Source organism: Rattus rattus, chromosome 16, assembly GCF_011064425.1.
Source record: "Rattus rattus isolate New Zealand chromosome 16, Rrattus_CSIRO_v1, whole genome shotgun sequence".
Lineage (NCBI taxonomy): Eukaryota > Metazoa > Chordata > Mammalia > Rodentia > Muridae > Rattus > Rattus rattus.
In genome coordinates this window covers 9,842,794-9,865,218 of record NC_046169.1, presented here as the reverse complement: position 1 = coordinate 9,865,218, position 22,425 = coordinate 9,842,794, and the positions used below count along the sequence as shown (strand labels likewise).

The window sequence follows — 22,425 nt, the reverse complement described above, 5'->3', positions numbered from 1 at the left end:
CAAACACAAGTGGCCTGAACATTGTAAATATAATTCCCACCCGGTAGTTCTCAGAATCGTTCTTATTGTATATAGTTTATTAATGTTAGAGAAAAGTCAATTTTTGGACACAAAGGGAGAAATATAGCGATATTTTGGTTTCTTAAAAAAAAAAAAACCTCAGCTACGTTATGTAAATATTTTTTGTTTTAATCCTCGGTGTAGGATATGAGACAGCCTCAGATTGTCCACAGCCATGAACTGTGATTGTCTCGTGCTCTGGGAGGGGCGTGATTTTTGCCAGCTGCAGATAATTTATGTGTGGAAAACTGGGTATTCTTGAGAAAGAGTATAAAAAAGCGAAAGGGCTGCTGGTTCCTGCTACTGAGTTTGCATTGCTGGTTTGCTGGATTGATGGTTGGAGAAATCCTGATGAAGGACATTGCACTTGCTCCAAGGGACTCGAGGCCCTGAATCAGTAGGAAGTAGTTTAAAGAGATTTACTCTCCCTTTCTCCTCTAACCTTCTTTCTTTCTTACCGAGAAGGGGGGGGGGATTGGAAGGGTGGTAGGGTGATAGATAATAGAACCAATAAAGTAACCCAAAAAGTACACCAACAATAAACACCTCAAAATAGCTTCAGGAAGTCCCTGAAACTGACTAAATTCACTAGACCCCCTTCCCATCAGAATAAGCAATAAAAGCTAAAAGTTCCCTCTGTGACTACTAGAACAGACCAGTGGAGAAGGCTCAGGAAAGATGAGCTGTGACGACATAAAACCAGACCAGCTGCCTGGAAGGGGTTTAGACCAGAGTCACTTAGAAAGGTCACCATCCAACCTGTTGAACTCCCTGCAGGCTATGCAGTGTACTCCAGGTCCCGAGCTTTGTGAGCTGTCACCCACGGTGAGGTGGGTTTTAGTGATGTAGCTGCCTTTGAGTCATTTCTGCTCCTGTAAGTGACCCCTCATCCATACTCCTGTAAGTCACCTCATTGGTGCACAAGGTTGGACTTCGGTGGTATCTGTACTTTTGTCTGTTGTGGGATCCCTTACCTAGGATGAATAGATTTATGTGCTGTATCTCCCCAGGAAGAGTTTTGTCACACAAAAACACTACTCAGCCAGGGCACACAGGTGCCTTTTGAAGGACAGATAGCTCATGTCTGTATCTGGAGGACTCCAGCAGGCTTGGAGTCAGCCCAAAGCTACTGTATGTGAACCAAGTTATCCCTGGACATTCAGAACCTCAGGTGTCCTGAAATGACCCGCTCCTTCCTGTGCTGACCGTGTCCCCCTCTCCCTTGGTGAGTGGCAGGAAAGCAGATACAAAGAACAAACTTCCAGGACAGAGGAGAGAGAGGGGGGAGAAGCCATGGCAGGTGATGTTAAGATTCTGCCCTGTGTATTTACAGGTTGTTATTAATGTTCTCAAGGGATGGATGGTACTGGGTTTTGTATGTTTAAGTGGGCAATTATATCTTATCAATTGGGTCAAAGATTACTGTGTTGTGTGTTCTTTTATGTGGGGATTTGAGTGTAGGAAAGTGTGTGGCTGAGATGTGTTTCCGCCAAGATATCTAGCAGATACTTTGGGCACCGAGGTGCGGACCCAGCGGGGTAAAAGACTACTACTCTTTTATTTTTATATTTTTACAAAAACAGATGGCGCCCAACGTGGGGCACGAACCCACAACCTTGAGATTAAGAGTCTCATGCTCTACTGACAACAACAGATGGCGAGCCATGGTGATGGGCAAGAATCCACTAGTAATCCTGAGAGTTAAGAGAAACTCTAAGAGGAGGCTGGCACCATGTTAAGTTATGTGATATCTTAAGTGCGGGAATTCAAACAAAGAAATGGGGAAGCCACCTGGGCAGGCAGGCTGTAGGTCCCCCGCTGTGTGAGAAGTAATGGCAGATCAGAGAGTTAAAGATTAAAAGCTGCTTTTTAAAGAAAGTTGTTTAGAAAGTCTTTCAGGATGCTCATATTCTTTTTAACATGGGCTCCACAGGAATTTTGGGTTGAAATCCTAGTTAGACAAGCTACTTCTTAATTACAGGTATTATTAAAAGGTGATTGAGTTTGTTTTTAGAAAGAAGAGAGTAAAGAGATTACCTGAATCAGGTGGGGATTTTCATCCACGGTTCAGAACTTAGATAAGGAAAAATTAGTCACTACCTCCAAGTAGAGAGTTGTGATGAAATGTCTGAACACCCAGGAGAGTGAATGCAGGCATATATTGTAGAAGTTATTAAGGTTAAAGAAAAATCTGTGGCTCCGGGTAGAGAGCTTAACAGATGGATATATTTTGGGCTAAAGTCCTGAGTTTTAAGTTGTTTGTTGGTTTTAGAATTGATAGAATGTGTTTGTTTGTTTTAAGGAGAGTAAAGAGATTACCCGAATCACGTGGGGATTTTCATCTATGGTTCGGAACTTAGATAGGGAAAAAGTGGTCACTAACTCCAAGTAGAGAGTTGTGATAAATGTCTGTAACACCGGGGAGAGTGAATGCAGGCATATATTATAGAAGTTATTAAGGTTAAATAAAAATCTGTGGCTCCCAGTAGAGAGTTTGACAGATTGAGATTTTGGGCTAAAGTCCTGGTTTGATGTGTTGCTTATTGATACTGTAATTGATAAAAGGTATTTGGTTTGTTTTATGAATTACCCCGCTAAAGGCCATATGGCTTGTTGATGCCGGCTAGCGAGGGTTTGTGGTTACTTTTGATATTTACCACAACAGGAGCTCGAATTCTCTTAACATGGGCTCCACGGGAATTTTGGGTTAATTTCCTGATATCACAGAGTACAAAAGCCTATCAGGATCATTGTTTAGCTTACTTCCTTTTTAAAAAAATTGTTTAGTCTTCATGATGGGTGTGACATTGAGTTTTAAGATTATATTATTACTCTGGGAGAGAGTGCAAGATACAAGCTTTTCTGGTTTCAGACTAAGGAACACAGTATTTTGGGAGAAAGATTTTGTCTTTGTGTTTTTAAAAAGTGTGATTAGGCTCTGGAAACCTCACAGAGTCCTACTGATCAGATTTGATAGAGGTAGACCGCCTGAAAAATTTATTCAGGAGAATCAAACAAAAAGATATCTCGATTCTAAACTTTTGTCTTGAGAGTTGTATTTTACAGAGTGTACCTACTTGGAATCCTGGTCTCAAGAACTTTCAGCTGGGTCCAGTCAGACACATCCTGCTACAGCATTTGCTTCATTCTTCCTACCCCCTACCCTTAAGGATATCTCAACGCCCATGTACAGCTTGAAGACGTTATGGAGGAGTCGTCGCCCCAATTCCCTGGACTTTGGGGGGCTGAAAGTGGTTATTCTAAAATTGTTTTTATGAGGAATTTAAAATTGGTTGTAATTTAACGGGGAGGAATTAGCTAGATTGACTTGTACAGTCATAATCTCATTTGGTAACTAAGCTTAAATCGTATCTTTGTTTTGGCATAGAATTTTTTTTTTTGTCAAAAAAGTTTACAAGGTTTAGAGCCAATCCTTCTATTGTTGTCATTACAAACTTCTGAGTTGATTACACCTGCGAGTTAAGATTCAAATAGCAAAGTCATGGCTCTGAGTTTGTGAGAGTACTTTCAAGATAAAATTTAGGATATGGAGACAACAGTCCAGATTGTCTTACATAGATAGGTGGTTTTCAAAAACGTCAGAAATCCACAAAATTTGAGATTTAAAGTTATGTATCTTTTGTTGAGACATATCTGCTCCTAACAGTTACCCTTTGGTGAATTTAATGAAGAATGTGAACATCTCTACCTCCAGGTGAGGCAATACTTTGTGGCTAGGCAGCCACTACACAAAACTGCCTGTTTCATCTGCAGACTAATACTGTCCAGAAAAGGACAAATTACGCAGACTAGATGACTGATAAACTCAGCCAAGACAGGGTGATCAGCCCTTCAAAAATCTGCATTTCAAGAGTCTCTCAGTTGATTTTGGGCCAGAAGGCTGAAGACTTGCCCTCGTATGTGGCTAACAGGGGACTGTGCTAATGGAGATTTGTCTCTACAACCTCTCAGTTCTGGAAGCCATGTTAGGCTTCCTATGTGTATAGATATTTGGTCATTCCCAGATTTCTGACAGGGTTGAAGACTGATTATAGTCTCATAGCCTATCAGGCTGTTTAACTCTGAAAATACATATTTTATTAGATAGTTATCAGATAGTATACAAGCTAGCCAAGATATATATATTTTAAGCCTTTCTTAAGCTGGAATGGATAACTAAATGTTCTGTTTTACTGATATAGTGATGGACTGGGTGTTGAGAATGTGATATGCTTTACAAATTGTAGAATGGTTAAAATTGTACTCAATTTATATGTAAGTGAAAAGGCTTTTTAACTGGACAAAAAGGGGGAAATGTGGTTTGCCCTGAAGTTATCTGTATTTTGATGCTAATTCCACTGCCCCAAGGACAGCTGCCTAGTCAATGACTCAGAACTCAGGTGACTTCACCAGAACCACCTCCCCATTGAATTTGTAAAGTAGAGGTGAGGGGCAGGTACAGGATAGAAGGAGGCCTGTCATTGGAGGAGAAGGAAGGTTGGGCGGGAGAGAAGTATGAAGGAAGAGGAGGAGACTAGGATAGAAAGGAGGAGACAGGGACAGAGGAGAGAGAGAGGGGAGAAGCCATGGCAGGTGATGTTAAGATTCTGCTCTGTGTATTTACAGGTTGTTATTAATGTTCTCAAGGGATGGATGGTACCAGGCTTTGTATGTTTAAGTGGGCAATTATATCTTATCAATTAGGTCAAAGATTAAAAAAAAAAAAAAAAAAAAAGAACAAACTTCCAGAAAACTGCTGGGTTGGCAGATAGTCCTGTCACTGACAGAGGCCAGTGTGGAGGGCAGAGCAGGAATTAAGCAGGTAACAGCAGCTGTCTCTCCATAGCCCACACTTACCTTGAACTTGCCATCCTCCAACCTCAAGTTTCAGAGAGCTTGGACGAGAGGCTGTGCCACCAGGTCAGCTAGCTGTTATACGAGTGTATTTGGGGACTTCTGTGTCCATTTCCTTGTACATACCGTGTGTGTGTGTGTGTGTGTGTGTGTGTGTGTGTATACATACATATATACATACATATGTATATATACACTTATATAAGTGTACACACATAAATATATATACCTAGATGTATATATATGTGTGTGTGTATATATATGTATACATATATGTATATATGTGTGAGAAACATGAGAATTGCATTAGTGCCAAAAATGTAGCTTTTCATTTTTGAAGTCCTTAGATTTCATCCATATTGTTTTGATACAATTGCTTTAAAAGGATTCCTTTCAGTGGGGCCTGGGCACCATGGAACCAGGAGGACCCAGTCTGGAGCAGGAGTCCAACGCCCGAAATCTCATCTTGAGAACAGTAGGAGTGAAGGCCAATCCTCCTGCCCCTGCTTGTCCCAATGTACATGGGTGTATGGCCCAGACCTTCATCTCCTCCAGAGGCCGTTACATAGTTGCAGGCATTTACACTTTCCCTTCCCTTATAAAGTCACGTCCAACAAGTACCTGAAATTCTGCTTCATGCAAATGAAGCATTCCCAAAACCTCAGCCCCCATTCGATGGTCAATGATGTACCTACACTCACTCCCAAAAGGTTGAAATAGCCTCTTTTTTTCCCAACGAAAGGAGTTGCTCAATGAAGCCTGCCTCCTGAGAAGTCTTTCTCACCTCGCTCTCACCCATTGCCTGAGGTCTCCATTACATGCACGCACGCGCAGTTCCCAGTTCAGAATCTGCCAGTGCCAGCATGGTTGTGCTGACGGTTCTTCCAGACTGCAGTCTGGTTCCCAGCACTCAAATTGGGCTGCTCACTGCTGTAATTGCAGTTCCGGGGAGTCCAGCGCCCTCTGCTGGCCTCTGTAGGCACCTGCACACATGTGATGTACTGACACAGACACATTACACACACACACACACACACACACACACACACACACATACATACATAAATTTAAAATATAATAAAATTATTCCCTTCTAGTGAGTTTGTGACAACAGTTATGAAGTAGCAATGAAAATAATGTTATGGTTGGGCGTCACCACAACGTGAGCAACTGATAAAGAGTCACGCATTAGGAAGGGTGAGAGAGACGGGCCTACACCCACACATTTTCATCCTTGGAAAGATTTGTTCTGACCTAGGGAGATGGCTCAGTTCACAAAGAGCTTGTGCAAGCAGGAGGACCCCAGTTCAGATCCCCAGAACCCTCACAGAAGACAGGCGTGTTAACACATATCTCTGTTAGAGCTGAGGGGAGGGGAACAGAGACAAGGGGGCTCGCTAGCAGCCGGCGTAGCCAATGGATGTGCTCCAAGGTCAGTTGAGAGACCCTGTCTCAAAAAGGTAAGGGGGTTGGGTCTGTCGAGATGGCTCAGTGGGTAGAACCGTTTTGTAACACAAGCCTGGCTTCCTGGCTTCAATCCCTTGAATCTGTAGGAAGGTGGAAAGAGAGAATCGATTCTATAAAGCTCTCTTATGTGCACTGTAACACATGCATCCCCCATAAACATATGCACAGGCACACAGGTTTGTTCTAAACACAGTATAAGGTGGCACATGCTTATAATCTTAGTACCCAAGAGGCTGGCTGAGGCAGAATTATTGCAAGGTCAAGGATGACTTGGGCCACATTTCTTGGAGACTCTCATTAAAAGAGAATCTATAGCTTGTGACTGTGCATGGGGCTCAGCTGGCACAGTGCTTGCCTCAAACGCACAACGCCCTTGGTTCGATCCCCAACACCTGTGTGCCAGCTCTCGGGAGGCCGAGGCAGGAGAATCTGAAGTCAGCCTTAGGCCATCCTCTGCTATATAGCGAATTTGAGGCCAGCCTAGGGCTGCACGAGACTGTTTTAAACAAACAAGAGAAGTTGCCCTGGCTCTGGGAGACTCTGTTTCAAAGAAACCAACAAGATTAGAGGTCCCAGGCAAGGCGTGAAATGTGAAGTTTGCATCACAGACGGGACAAACTATTGGCATCATCCACTTTATTTCCCAAGTTTTGTTTTTCACTTGCCAACACATGTATAAAATTTGGCAGGCTGTGTTACTGAAGGAGTTGCAGGGAGGGCAGAGAAAGGGCAGGAATCAAGCAGCCACAGTGGGCAAGTGAGGTTAGGTGGGGCAGGAATTGGCTGGGGACCGTGGAAGAGCTCCTCCACGCACACCTTCCAGCACTGCGCACTGCTCAGACAGTCCCTGGCCTACGTGATTTGGTAAGCATGGCTTACAGCCTTTCTGATACCCCCAGTCCTTGTCCCCCAACATTTCCCCCACACCTCCAACCAGGAGGCAGGGACTCCTCTGGCCACCCCTCCCCGTAGCTTAGCCCTGGAGATTGTGGTCCCTGGGTCATATGGTGCTGACCACTTGGACAGCATCTAGATGGCTTAGGCTAGGCTGGGGCTACAAGCTCTTCTTGGAAATCTCTTCTTCACCTGTGTTCTTACATCAGGGGACAGTAAGGACATACAAATGGCTAGGGGACATTCCAACAGAGTCCCCGAATCTGCTTCTAACACCTGTAGTCTGGACTCCATGGGGAGGAAGGTTTGACCTTCCACCCAGAGCAGGACTTCTGGCTTTTATTTGCACACTGACCGGACTGCCACCGTGACCTTGTCTACGAGCAAAGACCAGGCATCTGCACCACCCTTCCACGTTTCATCTTGACAAATATTTTCAAGATTTATGTCATGAAAATTCACTGCCTTGACCAAGTTCACTGCACTGTGACAACCTGAAGACCACCGGTTTTTATTTGTTTTTGTTTTTGTTTTTGAGGCAGGGTCTCATGTAACCCAGGCTATCCTCCAACTCACTATGTGGCGGACAATGACCTTAGCCTCCTGCCACCACCTCCCAAGTGCTGGGATTGCATATGTCCACACACCAGGTTTGTATTGGTGCTGGAGATGAAACCCAGGGCTTTCTGCTAGGCAAGCAATTTACCCCAGGCTGAGCTTCCTCCCTCAGCTCCCCCCTTCCAGTTTCTCCTTAAGTATCAGAGCGATCCATCTTCCGAGCTCTTACAGACTTTGCCCATCTCATTTGCTGGTTGGTGTTCGGTTAAATCAAACCTCACGTTTGTTGTTGGCCACTAAGCCAGTTCTCAGTCCTATTTTCCCAAGAAAGGACAAAGTTGGACAGTCTCTCTCACCCACCTGGAGATGGTTTTCGGGGGGAGGGTGAATCTGTGAACTTGGTGTTTGGGAGGGAGGGGTCTGGAAAAAGCTGGAAGTCTTCCTCTCCTAAGGATAATTCAAGATGCCCAAAATGTCCTCAAATTGGAGTTAAAACCAGGAACTAGGGTCGAGGTGTGTGTGAATGGCTCTAACGCCTCTCAGTGCTTCCCGGAGGCAGAGGTCTGCTGGGCCCTTGTAGAGGGCACAGGCCTGGAGGTCCGCAGGAGGCCCAGGCCTCGGGAGCGCCCTGCCCCATGCAGCTGGCGCTCGTGCCTGCGGATCTGCACCTTCTGCCGGAAGCGCTCGCCGCAGTCCTCACACACGTAGGGCAGCTCACCCGAATGGGTGCGGCGGTGGCGCAGCAGGTTGGAGGAGACGCTGAAGCGCTTGCCGCAGTCGCCGCAGGCGTAGGGCCGTTCTCCAGTGTGGGTGCGCTGATGCTGCACGAGCGCCGAGCTCTCGCTGAAGCGCTTGGAGCAGTAGGTGCAGGCGTAGGGCTTCTCGCCGGTGTGGATACGCTGGTGGGTCACTAGGTTGGAATGCTGCGAGAAGCTCTTTCCGCACTCGCTGCAGAGATACGGCCTCTCCCCAGTGTGCGTGGCCTGGTGTCGCACCAGGTCCGTGCTGCGGCTGAAACCCTTGCCACATTCCCCACAGACGGTCGGCCTGTTCCGGACTCGCCGCTTCCTCCGCTGTCTGGCGGGAGTCAGAGCCGCACTCCCCGCGGGCCCCGGAATGGCCACCACAGTGGGTGTGGCCACAGAGGGCAGCACCATGACCTCCTGCAGCACCACATAACCTGGAGGGGCCACCACGACGGTGGCTGGAGCCGGTGCTGCAACCCCCGGAGCGTGCACCAGCTCCAGCTGCAGCTCCGGCTCCACAGAAGTCAGCTCCAGCTGCACCTCCTCCTGCTGGGCGTCTAGTTCCACCGGGGTCAGCTCCAGGTGCACCACCTGTTGCTCCAGCTGCAGCTGCTCCATCTGCTGCTGCTGCTGCTGCAGCTGCTCCAGCTGCTCCATCTGCTGCAGCTGCAGCTGCTCCATCTGCTGCTGCTGCTCCAGGTGCTCCTCCAGCTGACGCAGCTGCTCCTGCAATTTTAGCTGCAGCTGCCGCTGTTCCTGCAGCCTCTCCAGGTCCTGCTCAGATCTGACGTCCACAGGCATGAGTTCCAGTTCCACTCTCTCCTCCTCTTTCTCCTCTTCTTCCTCTGGCTCCAGTGGAGGAGGCTGCAGCTGCTGGTGCCGCTGTTGCTGCTGCAGCTGTTCCTGCTGCTGCAACAGCTGCTGCTGCAAGTGTGCCTGTTGCTGCTGTAGCAACAGCTGCTGCTGTGGCTGTCCCTGTGGCTGTAGCACCAATACCTGTTGCTGCAAGTGTTGCTGTTGCAAGTGTGCCTGTTGCTGCAACAGTTGCTCCTGTTGGAACAGCAGCTGCTGCAACTGCTCCTGTTGCAACAGCTGTTGCTCTTGCACTTGCTGTAACTGCAATGCTTGATCTTGCACATGCTGCAGCAGCAATTGCCTCTGCTCTTGCAACAGCTGCTCTTGTTGGAGAAGCTGCTGCTGCTGTGACTGGTGTTGTTCCTGCACTTGCTGCTGTGGCGCAGGCTCATGCATTTGCTGCTGCACAAGATGCCGCTGTTGGATTTGCTGCTGTTCCTGCTGCTGTGGAAATGGCTGTTGTACTTGGTTTGGAGGCTGCCTCGTCTGGTGCTGCTGCAGCAACAGATGCTGCTCTTGTCCCAGTCTCGGCAGCTGCACCGCCTGCAGCTGTGGTTGTGGTTGATGATGCCGCACGGACCGGTCTTCCTGTCGTTCTTGCTGTGGTGGAGACAGCTGCTGTTGCCCATCTTGCTGCTGCTGCTGCTGCTGCTGCTGCAATTCTGGCTGGGATCCTAACAGTTGAGGCTGAGATTGCTGCTCTTGCAACTGCTTGTGCCCCGGCTGTTGTTCCGGCTCTGACCGACGCTTTAATCGGTGCACTCGCAAGTCCTGTGGTTCCTGCTGCTCTGCCTCCATATAGTAGACATAGTTACTGACCCCGACTGAGGCCGCCAGCGCTGGCTGCTGTGGATGGCTGCGCCTCTCCTGCCTCTCACTTCCACCACTGCCACCTGGAGTGGAAACGGCAGGAAGCCAGGAGAGAAGGATTCAGAGGCGCTGATCTCGACCAGACCTCAAAAGGATGCACCCAGGATACACTAAGGGGCTCTGAGCAGGGACCCAAAAATGTGAGATCAAATGACAGGACAAACGTTCCCAGAGACCCCCTGGTTACCCCATTCAGACTCCCACTGAGCCCCCTTCAAACAAGTCAGCGTCCCCAAGCTCTTGGGGCTCCTGACACCATTCCCTGAAATGCGTCTAGCTCTTTCTCCCCATATAGGGAGACCAGCTATTCCAGTGGCTGAGCTCTGAACCCATTTATGGTCACACTATCCGTCTGTCTGTCTGTCTATCTATCTATCTATCTATCTATCTATCTATCTATCTATCTATCTGTTTTTTTTTTTTTTTTTTTTTTGAGACAGGATCTCTTTTGTAGCCATGACTATCCTAGAATTAGCTCCTTAGATAAAGCTGGCCTTGAACTCACAGAGATCCGCCCGCCTCTGCCTCCCAAGTGCTGGGATTAAAGGTGCACACCACCACCACCAGAGACAATGGTCACACTTTAAATGAGTGAAATCTGCCTTGTCTGTGAATAACGAGCCATTTCTATAAATGCATGGCAAGTCATTTCTAGAAACCACTGAAGTAGCAAGGAAGCCAGGGTAGGGAGTCTGTATTTCCGAAGTTAACTGGAAAGGCGGGCACACACAGCAGCACGCCTGTCACTCCAGCCTCAGACGGTGGAGACAGGGGTCCCTGGAAAAAGCTGGCTGGGTAGACTAGCCATGCAGGCAAGCTTTGAACTTAACTCAGAGACCCTGTCCCATTGCATACGGTGGAAAATGATCAAGTATGACTGAGGCCTCCAAATGCATGTGCACGCGTGTCCACACACACCCATGCACATGAGCACCCGAATGCAGACAAGAAACATGAAGGCACATGTGCACACCACACATACTACACACAGATAGTTGCATATAATTATACTGTACAAAGACAAATTTTCTAATCACCTTTGTTGGATGGGTTTTTAAAATCTGTGTGTCTTGTGTATGTACATGTGTATGTCCATCCATGCGTGTGCTCGTGGGAACATAGGTGCCACAGCACACCTACAGAGGTCAGAGGACAACCTTGGGTGCTGGACCTGACCTTCCACTCTGAGACAGGGTCTCTTCTCTGTCACTGCAGGCCAGCTGGCCCTGGACTTTCCAAGGATTCTCCTGCCTCTACCTCCTGTCACACAATAGAGGCGCTGTGATTACAGACTATGCCTCCACTTGAATTCCGGGGACTCAAACCTTTGTCCTCAAGCTTGGAGGGCCAACACTTTCCCCACTGGGACACCTGGAGCACCTTTTCTTTTCCAGAGACACTTCTACTGGGCAGCTGGGTGTTGGGTCGTAGATGAAGACAGCTATGGGAATGTGTCCCTAGAACAAGATCAGCTCCCTCTCACGCACTCCTTTCTCGTGCCTCTTCGGCAGGGACAGACCTCACCTCGGTGTGAGGTCTCCTCATCTCTAGCTTGGTCACGTGGTCACTCTGACTTCCTGGGACAGCAGTTTCCACAGAAGCATTTTATTGACCATGTAGTTAGATGTCACCTGAAGTGTGTGCTTGCTAGAGTTAAATTTACAAGTGGAAAGAGTCTGCATTCAATTCATAGGGCCCCATTTAATTTTATTCCTCTAATTTTCCTGATATATATTCATTCTCATTCTCTCTCTCTCTCTCTCTCTCTCGCTCTCTCTCGCTCTCTCTCGCTCTCTCTCGCTCTCTCTCGCTCTTGCTGTGCAACACTGTCTCATTGTATATAGTCCTAACTCGGAGCTCACTATATGGGTCAAGCCGTCAAACTGTGACCCTCTTGCCTGAGCCTCCCAAGTTCTGGGTTTCCAGTCAGGTGTCCCCAGGCCCAGCTCTTCCTGGTTCTCTCAACTCTGTTCAAGTCTGTCCCCACACAGTCACTTGCTGCCTTTAAAGCACAAAATGTGAAAGCTGACTCTTGTCCACCCTTAAAGGCTGCCCGCCCCTGCACGGGTCTCAGGGAGGGGACTGGGAAATTCCACATCCTGGGAGCCTGTGTGTGGAGGGAAGGAGATGGGCACAGGGTAGAGAGGTAAGGGCAGGAAAGAAGCCATTCAGCCAGTGTCTGAGGCATTAGAGACAGAGGAAAAACTCTCCAGCCCCGGTTGGGGATTTGGCTCAGTGGTAGAGCGCTTGCCTAGCAAGCGCAAGGCCCTGGGTTCGGTCCCCAGCTCCGAAGAAAAAAAAAAAAAACAAAACAAAACTCTCCAGCCCCAGATGGGAGATGGTAGGGGTTTGGGGGGCACCTGGGAAAAGCAGGGTAGAGCCAATCCAGATGTGGGTCTCAGAGATGAAGCTACTAAATCTCTAAGTATCTCTCTCCAGCAAGACCTTGCCTGACAGCCACCACAACAGGTCCTAAAACAAGTTTTAAGGTAGCTGGGGTTAGCGGGCATGAGTATGTTGGTCACACATGGGGTTCCTCTGTGGTGGTCTGGACTGTGCCACCTTGCAAACTCAACTAAAGAATCCTTGTGGAGGGGACCCATTGTCTCCACACCCCAACCCTCACCTGAGAGGGTGTCAGGCCCTGGACCCCCATCCTCAAGACATCGAAGCTCCAACACAAAAGTCTGGGTTGCTGGGCCCAGCTCCATCCTGGCCGTCACACCAGGTTCTCCCAGAGCAGGCTGTGCTAAGAGGAATAAAGGAAACTGTTCAGAAGGGAGGTGGTGGTGGCTGAACCCCATTCCTACACAGAATAGCCAGAACTATTACTTAATGGATGTACACAGGAATTCACCTCCGCTGACCAGTGGCCCTCTTGCCCCCTGACATAAGACTGTGGGAACTAACTTATCCCAAGGCTGGGAAGCTTGTGGCATGCCTGAGGGTACCCATGGGCACAGCTCCTTGTCTCCTTCCAAAGAATGACCATCCCCCAGGCTTCAAAGGGCACATGGGTCAGGTGTGGCACCCCAGGTCCCTGGGAAGTAGGTGTCCAGATCACTGTAGCTCACGGCAGGAGCCTTCTGCAGGCCTGCGTTCCTGTCCGGAGTCCACTCTGAAGAAGTGGTCTGCACATTCGGGAGTCCCTACACCCCCGCGCCAGCTGCCTACACCTCCCTCTGGCTTTAGAAGCCCTCCTTAGAGAAGCCTCACCTGGAACAGCATTTCCCGCCGCCGCCACCGCCGCCGCCGCTGCTGGCAGCAGCCTCTGCGCTAGGGGAGGTGTGGTCACCAGTGGCTACAAGGTGAAGGCCACGGCCGTTCAACCAGCTCCTTCCGGAGGTACCTCCATCTAGAATGAGCCATGGAGGCTCTGACCACCCCCGGGAGAACCCTTTACGGGTACTCTGCAGGGTCTTCACTGTCAGAGCTGCCGAGGTCGCCCTGGGCCAAGACAAGGTGCAGAGTGGAGTTCCCAGGCAGAAGTTTGGTGGAGACTCTCGCGTAGGGACAGGGAAGGAGGCAGGGTTCCAAATCCAGAACTGGGATCAGGGTTGATCCGGGTGGCCCATGGCGCAGCAGGGCCCAAACTAGGGCCCTAGGTTGGCTCGGTGGGAACCGGGTGACAAGGGTCCTGGACCATAACCTGCCACAGGTGCCCGGGTGCCCGGGGGGGCAGGCGCCGCGGCCGGGCCGGGTCCCGGATCGCTCGCCGCCCTCCCGTGCTGTGCGTCCGAGCGGGAAGCGGCCCGGCCCTGGCAGGGGGCGCTGGGGCCGGCACAGGAAGTCCCCCGGCATCCGCATCCTGTCCCCCGCCCTGCTGCCCGCCGCGCCCCCCGCGCCCCGGCCCCCCCCACCACCACCGTGGCCGCTGCCTTCGCCTTAGCCGTGGTCGCCGCCGCCTCTCTAGGCCGCGCCGCCAGCTTTGTGTGGTTAACCCTTCCCGGCCCGGCCACTCACCAGGACCCCCCACCCCGGGGAGGTGTGGGTGGGGATGGGGACAGGATGGTCGGCCCTGCGTGCGTCTCAGGGTCCGCCGATGCTGGGCGCAGCGCACGCCGCAGCGCATCGCCTGGTGCGGTGCGCGTATCCGTGCGCCACGGTTAGCGATTGTCACTGAGGCTGCAAGGCTGGAAGAGGAAGGGGGTTCCCAGGCAACAACCCTTTATTCTCTGAAGCATAGGTGTAGCTTCAGGACACTCTTCCCTTGACTGTGGCGTACGAATTGGGGCTAATTAGCACGTTCTTAATCAGTTAACGGGGGTGGGGGGGAAGCCCCTTCCTGATCCCAGCAGGTTCAGAACAGCCAACCCAGACTCTTGAGTTGGCAGAGATGGACAGGTAGAGATTGTGCCAGCTCCATCAGGGCCAACCTCGGGAACTGAGGGAACTGCTGGTATCTCTTTGGGTTCTTGCTCTCTCCAGTAACCAGAGGCCCTCCCTCATTCAGCCTCCAGCCTTTTGGAGGAGGGGAGTGGAGAGACCCGCTCCCAGCGTTCTGAGCCAGTGGCTTCTCCTCCCCCCGCCCCCCCCCCCGTTTGTTTGAAGACATAACAAATCGTTTCCTGCCTGTGGGTAGGAGTAAGAATAGGAATTGGGGTGTGTCTCTTTTCCTAGAGGTTTGAGTTCACCATTTGCATTTCCCTCACTCAGCTTTCCTGGCAGACCACAGGCTTCTGGACAAATCACAGAAGAAGCACTGCTCCAGTTCTGTAGGAAAGAGGCGGCGAATGAAGCTCGTAAGCCCTGTGAGTGCCCTGGCACTCGCAAAGCCCTAGGTTCCATCCCCAGTAGTGCATAAAACCCACACCCACAGGTATGAGCCTGTCATTCCAGAAGTTAACAGAAGGATCGGGAGTCCAAGGCCATCCTTGGTTTCATATAAAGTCTGAAGCTAGTCTGGACTACATGGGACACTGTCTCAGAAATAAATAATTTTTTTTCCTGAAAAACTCAGATCTGCCAAAAACAGAGCGGCCTCTAGAGTGGAGACGTCCTCAAAGGGGGGTACAAGAGCCCTTCCTGGGATCACAGCCCCATTCTTTCTGTCTCCCTGCTTGCAGTAAAGTCTCCAATTCACGCGATTCCTGCCCCCCACCCCCAGCCCCCAGGCCTGGCTTGAAAAGCCTGAATGACGATGCCTTGCAAACCAGCGCCCGCCTACCAGGGGAACGGGTGCAGAGGACCGAGATGATGCACCAAGCCGTACACCAGTAGGGACCCAGCTTTGGAGGCAGGGCTATTTTGGAGTGACAGGGGCTTCTGGCAGCCAAGTAACCAGAGGCACCATATAGTCTTCCATCTGTGAAAGTGGAGACAGGCTGCCAGGCAACAGTGTCAGGGCAGCTGAGCAGACAGGTGGGCGTGTCCTTCCACTCCCTAAGTGGATGGGAGCCTCTTCCAGAGAACTCAGCCCCTACTGTTTCCATCTTCTGAGTGAGTGTGTGTGTGGGGGGTGCACGTGCACATGCGTGCAAGTGTGCCTGTGTGTGCATGTGTGTGTGTGCGTGCATGTGTGAGTTCACACGTGCGTGCAATTGAGCCCGTGCGCCCATATGCACATTTCAAGAGGCCAGAGGAGGATGCTGGGTGCCCTCTACTTAGCATTTCCTAACTTATTCCCTTGAGACAGAAGCTAACCCTGGAGCAGAGCTGGCAGCCAGCAAGCCCTCGCCACCCTCTTATCCCTGCCCCCCACCAACAATTGGGGTTATAAGCCCGCCAGTATGCAGGCTCTTTACATGGGTGCTGGAGATTCAAACTCAAGTCCTTATGCTTGCCCTACAAACTTCCTCTCCCACTAAGCTTTTCCTAGTCCCCTTCCCTGGATCCTTCACTGCTCCCTCCCTTGCATGGCTGGATTCTTTCCAAAGGTATTTACACACCCACTGGGCCCTCCCAACCTCAAAACAGGCATCCCCTTCTGCTCCCCACCTCACACCTATCCCTCCATCCCTTCTCCCACCTGGCCTGAGTGCCATCACTTCACCCAGACAGCTCCCTCCGTCTCATGGCATGGGCCGCCTCCTTGTCCTAAACCTCTTATCTTCTGCCTGGAGGCAGCACAGGACACTTCTGCCGGGTGTCCCTTAGTCTGCCTCACCTAGACCCTTCTATAGTCTTTTCTTGTGTGTGGGAGAGGAATTTCTGGAAATCATTGCTGACTTTTGCATCATTTCCACAAACAAGATGTCTCTGGGAAGCAATTGTTTCCCTATGTGCGTGCGCCCGCGCCCATACGTGTGGAAGCCATATGTCAATACTGTGTGTGAGCATGTGGACATTTGAGTGCAGGTGCCTTGGAGTCCACAAGGGGGCAGCACCAAGCCACCTCTCCAGCCCGCCTCCACCTTCTTTTTTGACCTAGAGCTCTCCCTGATTAGCTAAACTGGCTGGTCACTAAGCTCCAGGGATCAGCCATGTCTGTCTTCAAAGCACGTGAGTACAGACCCACAGCGCTGCCGGCTTCGATAGGAGTGAGGGGAAGAGGGATGTGGCTTAAGTTGGTTCCTGCTTGCCAAGCAGTCCAAAAGTTCCAGGATGTGATCTCGGCACTGACCAAAACAGTGCTTTCCTGAATTCTGTGTGTTTGCACAGCAAACCTGAGTGGGCCATGGGAAATCCTGACTTTGTAACTAGTTGGCCAGGAGCCTGGGTAGACTGGGGACCCTGGAACTGGTTTCATCAGGACTGTGCCCCTAACCTGTTTAGTCTGCACCCATTCTGGTGGTTACGGTTTGTTTTTTTTTTTTTTTTTTTCAACCTTGGATGCATGTGTGTTTACTGTTTCCATGGTTACACTTGTCTTTGGGGCTGAGCCCAAGAATCTTCCTGTGCCTGAGTCTGTCTGTTCTAACCACTCTGGTGTTAACCTACTCAGTGCTTTCTTTTATTTCTATTGATTGAGCCATGATTTCTCTTGATAGCCCTACCCACATCTTTCATCTCAGCCTCACATCCAATCAAACTGATTAGAAACCTAGTTCTTCTTTTTGGTTTTAAAATCGCATTTGGGCTGGAGAGACGGCTCCGTGGTTAAGAGCACTGACTGCTCTTCCAAAAGGTCCTGAGTTCAGTTCCCAGCAACCGCATGGTGGCTCACAACCATCTGTAATGGGACCCGATGCCACCTTCTGGTGTGTCTGAAGACAGCTACCGTGTACTCATATAAATAAAATAAATAAATCTTTTTAAAAGCATCACATGTATTCTCTGGGGTGGGGGAGGGGGCATGCACCACATCATATAAGTCCCTTCCTTCTCCCTCGTGGGTCCAAGGAAACAAACTCAGGTTGTCAGGCTTGGCGGCAAGCACCCCGATCCACTGAGCTGACCCACCAGCAGTGTTGTTAATTATTCTTTTTCTTTCGGTTTTTGGAGACAGGAGTTTCTGTGTGCAGCCCTGATCATCCTGAAACTTGCTCTATAGACCAGACCAACTTCAAACTCAGAGATCCACCTGTTGAGGCAGCCTTCTATCCCAGGCTGGCCTCAAACTCACCATTTAGACCTTGAACTTCTGATCTCCTGCCTCCTAAGTGCTGAGATACAGGCACGGACCACCATGCCCAGTGTATGGAGTGCTGGGATAGAACGTCGGGTCTCGAGAATGCCATGCACGCACTCTGTCAACTGACCCACACTCCGAACTCCCTTCTGCATAGTTTCTGGCAGGAATCTTGTCAGGAAGAGACAGAGGGCTGCCAGTCAAGTAGCCCATTTCTATATGATTGGGGCAGTTCTGGCCACTGCAGGAGATGTGGTGGTAAAGTGGTTACCAAGGAGCCCAGAGTCACCAGTCACCGTCAGCGGCATCCACTATGGGTTCCCTTCTGTCTAGGTCCTGGCCAAGACCGTGGAGAAAAGTTCTGGGGCTGGAAGCATCCAGAAAGCCAGAGGAACCAAGCGGCCACACAGGTGGCATAGACATGGCAAGACTGTGCAGGAATCAGGCCACATGAGTTGAGTGTGTCCCCAGGCTGTCTTAGTTTTCTGATGCCATGAAGAGAGGAGCCCTAGCTTGATGTACAGGGTAGTTTTCTGCCTCTCAGGTAACCCCAGGCTCAAGGAAAGTGCAGACAGCGATTGGGAAGGGACTCTGCAGAGATGCACACCTGCTTTGAACAGCTAGACCTGGAGGCTCAAAAACCACAGAGGCCAGGTGGGATGCATGATCAACAACTCCAAAATCAAAAAACAAAAACAGCAAACAAAAAACCCCACCACTGGGTGTGGGGGCGGAAGCCCAGAATCTAGCACAGTGGAGGAGGAAGTAGGAGGGTCCAGGGTCATCCTCAGCTACATACTACTTCAAATTCAAGGCTAGCCTGGGCTATACGAGGCCTTGTCTTAAAATGGTAACAACAATGACAACAACAATAATACATTTAAATAGTAAGTACTGGGGAGATGGACTGAGGCATGGGTAAAGTATCTGCCACGAAGACCTGAGTTCAAACCCCCAGCACACGCGTAAAAAGCTCCGGGGTGGAGAGAGCGGGACCATTGGGCTCCACAGCCAGGCAGCCTAGCCAGCTCCAGCTTCAGTGAGAGCCATCTCAAGAGCAGAAGACAGAGTGTGACAGAGATGGACTCTCGGTTTCTTCCTCTGGCCACTGTATGTATGTATATATACACATACAGGTGCACACACACGTATATACAAGCATGCACCATACACGTACACGGCTTGCGCCTACACATGCACACAAGCATGCACCTGTGCAAAGACAGGAAGCATCTTATTTCTACCTGGTCCTGCTGTGTGGCAGCAGGCACCTCAAGACAGGGACATCTGAGAGGATCAGGAAACAGAGACTGGACAGGAAGGGGGTGTGGCTATAAACCTCAAGGACCGCCTTCCTGAAACTGACCTTCCTCCCTCAGCACCCCGCTTCCCAAAGACTGTAGGATGTCCCAAGACAGCAGCTAGAGACCAAGTGTGCAGACACACGCGTGCTTGTGGGGACGATTCACATTCAAATTGTGACACTTTTTAACGCCCACCCGGCCCAGACACCTACATTATCAACAACCAGCTCTATGTTCTCCAGTGTACTGTAGCATTCAGTCCTTCCTAGAGTTTGCGGTGTCTAAAGACTTACGTGTTTACATTTGGCTGGCCTGTGTAAAGGCTGTTTTTGATTAACTTGATACTCAAAGTCGTGATTCTCAACCTTCTTAATGCCTCGACCCTTTAATCCAGTTCCTCACGACGTCGCAACCCCCAACCATAAAATTACTTCTGTTGCTACTGCGGAACTGTACTTTGGCCACTGCCATGCACAGTAATGTAAATCTTCGCTACACGGGTTATCTGAGAGCCCTGTTGAAATGCTCATCAAATCTCAAAGGAGTGAGGACCCACAGGCTGAGAACCACTAGAGTCGTCTAGGAAGAGCATCAACGAGGGATTTGTCTAGAACAGGTCGGCCAGTGGGCAGGCACATCTGTGTGGGGATTTTAACTGGGTTGTGATGGAGGGACCCACCCTGAATGTGGGCAGCAATTCTGGGAGCTGGGGCTCGGGACCCCATCTTGAGAGTGAGCTGAGCACTAGTGTGTATTTACTCATTCTCTCTGCTCTTGCCTGCGGGTATGACGGGGCCAGATGCTTCCGGCTCCACTGCTGGCCTGGAGGCTGGAATCCTGAGCTAACACCCTGAGAGGACACCCTTTCTCCCTTAATTTACCTTTGTCCGGGTATTTTATTTTCCCCTTATCAAAAGAATTCTGTACTTAGCCTGTGTGCGTGCTGACTCCCAAGAGAACTGACACGTGCACACAAAACCTTATAGACACATGCCATGGTGACAATATTCATAAAAGCCAAAACTGGAACAGGGAGAGGTGGCTCAGTGGTTAGGGGCACCTGCTGCTCTTGCAGAGGACCTGGGTTTGGGTCCCAGCACAGAAAGTCGGCGGATTCACAACCGGTCACTGTAGCTACAGGGGATCGGATGCCCCCTGCTGGCTTCCCAGGCCACCGCGCTCACGTGTGCACAGATAGACCTCATTTTAAACTTTCTAAGAATGTGTTTCACATTTACGCGGGACCCTGCCATCACATCAGGAGCACTTGCTGCCATTCCTCATCGGGACACAGCCATGAGACTCAGTTACTTTGGGGCTGGAAATGTGGGCGACTCGGTAAGGTGCCTGCCCCACAAGCATGAAGGCCTGAGGTCAGGGCCCCGGCACCCGTGTAAACGCCAGGCACAGTCCTTATAACGCCAGCAGCAGGAAGGATAGAAAGAGGAGCCACCTCGAGCTGAATGGCCAGCCAATTCAGTGAGAGGGGTGAGCATGAGACTGAGCGAGACCCGGCTTCAAACTTAAAGTAGACGGACCAAGAAGATGGCTCGGTGGGTAAAAGTGTTTACTGTGTGATCCCTGCCTGAGACTGAAACCCCAGATCCCTGGGTGGGAGGAGAGGACTCCCAGATTTGTCCTCTGACCTCCATGTGTGCTGTGGCATACATGAGCCCGAAGCACACACAAATGAACACATATCATAAACACACACACGAGACCAAATTTGTGTGTATTTGTTTGTTTGTTTTGGTATCTCACATTTTATATACATGGGATCCAGCCATAAAAAGGACTTGAGCAGCTGGAGAGACGACTCCATGACTAAGAGCATATGCTGTTCTTACAGAGATTAGGCATTTGGCTCTCAGTACCCAAGTCACAAATGCCTCTGATTCCAGCCCCAGGGAATCTGACATCTTCTGGCTTCTGCAAACACTGCATCTGCATGCACAAACCCACACACACACATACATATTCATATATGTGCACAATTAAAACACTAAGATTATACTCTCTTACCAGATGTAGATGCACACGTAGGTCTCAGAACTTGGGAGGCAGGGCAGGCCGACTTCTATGAGTTCTGTGCTGTCCAGGGCTACACAGTGAGAACTCTAAGTGAATGAACAGATACCGGAAGGATGCTTCTGTGGTTAAAAGCTACTCATGCAAGGGATCCAAGTTCAGGGTCTCAGGACCTGAGTCGGGTGGCTCACACCAGCCTGTACCCAGTCCCGGGGGGGATCTGATGCCCCCTTCTGGTCTCTGAGGGCACTGCACACACACGGTGAAGGGTCGGACACACGAGCTGGCAAAACACACACAACAGCAGACACACACAACAACAGCAAAACCCTTGAAGACGTCACACTAAGTAAAGGAAGCCAGACACAAGGCCACATTCTGTACTGTTCCACAGATAGGAAGTTTCCAGAAAAGGCAAACCTGTAGAGAAAAAGGAGATGGGGCTGCCCAAGCTTGGGTGTAGGGGGAGTAAGTGCTGAGGGGTGCTGGCATCTTTGGGGGATACTGAGGGATGCTGGGACGGCCACGTGGAAACACAGGAAGAATCACTACAGTGTACATTACAAATGGATCACCTGGGCACGTCAATTCCAGTTCCAACTGCTCTTACAAAGCCATCGCTGGGGGTCAGGAGGACAGCTCAGTGCTTAAATTGCTTGTCGCCAAGCTGGGAGACCTGAGTTTTATCCTTGGAATCCACTTGGTGCCCACAAGATGTTCTCTGAGCTACATAAACGTGCGCATGCGCATGCACGCACACATGCGGGCATTCACACACACCTGCATGAGCACGCACACGCGTATGCGCACGTACGCGCACACACACAGCTTTCCCAAGCCGTCTGGTTTGGCGCTGTCTTCCGGTTTAGTCTTCAGGATTTTGCTTCTTCGCTTTTCCATTTAATCCCACCCTGCTCTGCTGTTTGTTCTTGACATCTGTCACTTCTAATAGGCACAGGGACATGAGTGTCCCTTCCAACAATGTCCTGGGTATCCCCGAGTCCCATCCCTGGTACCCCAGAGAGGACTGACCACAGGACGGAAGCAGTCTGCACATCCAGTCTGGGCAGAGCCCAGAACCCTGGCTCCAGTGGAGACAGAACCTGAAGTTTTGGTCCAAAGCAGCTGGGCTCTGGGGAATGGCTTCACTGGAGTACTTACTGCAAAAGCACGAGGACCTGAGGCTGATGCCCAGAACCCTCTAGAAGGGCTCAGCCTGACCACATGTGCACCTGTAACCCCAGTACAGTGTGGGATGGTGACGGGCTTGCTGAAGCTG

The 22,425-nt window shown here is 50.3% G+C and overlaps 1 protein-coding gene across 4 annotated transcripts; it reads right to left on the bottom strand.

Moving 5' to 3' along the window:
- Positions 1 to 8,141: 8,141 nt before the first annotated feature.
- Positions 8,142 to 14,480, bottom strand: Znf853 (zinc finger protein 853). 4 transcript variants are annotated; one of them, XM_032886329.1, is made up of 4 exons: positions 14,268 to 14,480; positions 13,521 to 13,751; positions 12,931 to 13,053; positions 8,142 to 10,327 (listed from the first exon to the last, which is right to left on the bottom strand). In XM_032886329.1, the coding sequence occupies exons 3-4, from the start codon at positions 13,013 to 13,015 to the stop codon at positions 8,373 to 8,375; spliced, it is 2,040 nt and encodes a 679-aa protein (XP_032742220.1). In that variant the 5' UTR covers positions 13,016 to 13,053; positions 13,521 to 13,751; positions 14,268 to 14,480; the 3' UTR covers positions 8,142 to 8,372. The 4 variants fall into 4 exon arrangements, with proteins under 4 accessions (XP_032742220.1, XP_032742218.1, XP_032742217.1 ...); XM_032886327.1 differs by lacking the exon at positions 14,268 to 14,480 and having other exon boundaries at positions 13,521 to 13,952; XM_032886326.1 differs by lacking the exon at positions 14,268 to 14,480 and having other exon boundaries at positions 12,931 to 13,048; positions 13,521 to 13,547.
- Between the last annotated feature and the right edge of the window lie 7,945 nt (positions 14,481 to 22,425).

What these genes read in the sequence shown, in the direction of transcription:
- Znf853 (XM_032886325.1), bottom strand. Translation starts at nt 13,108, where the DNA reads ATGGGGTTCAGCCACCACCACCTCCCTTCTGAACAGTTTCCTTTATTC. An exon ending in AGGGCCTGACACCCTCTCAG is followed by an intron (nt 10,328 to 12,930) that starts GTGAGGGTTGGG and finishes TTTCCACTCCAG; the next exon opens with GTGGCAGTGGTGGAAGTGAG.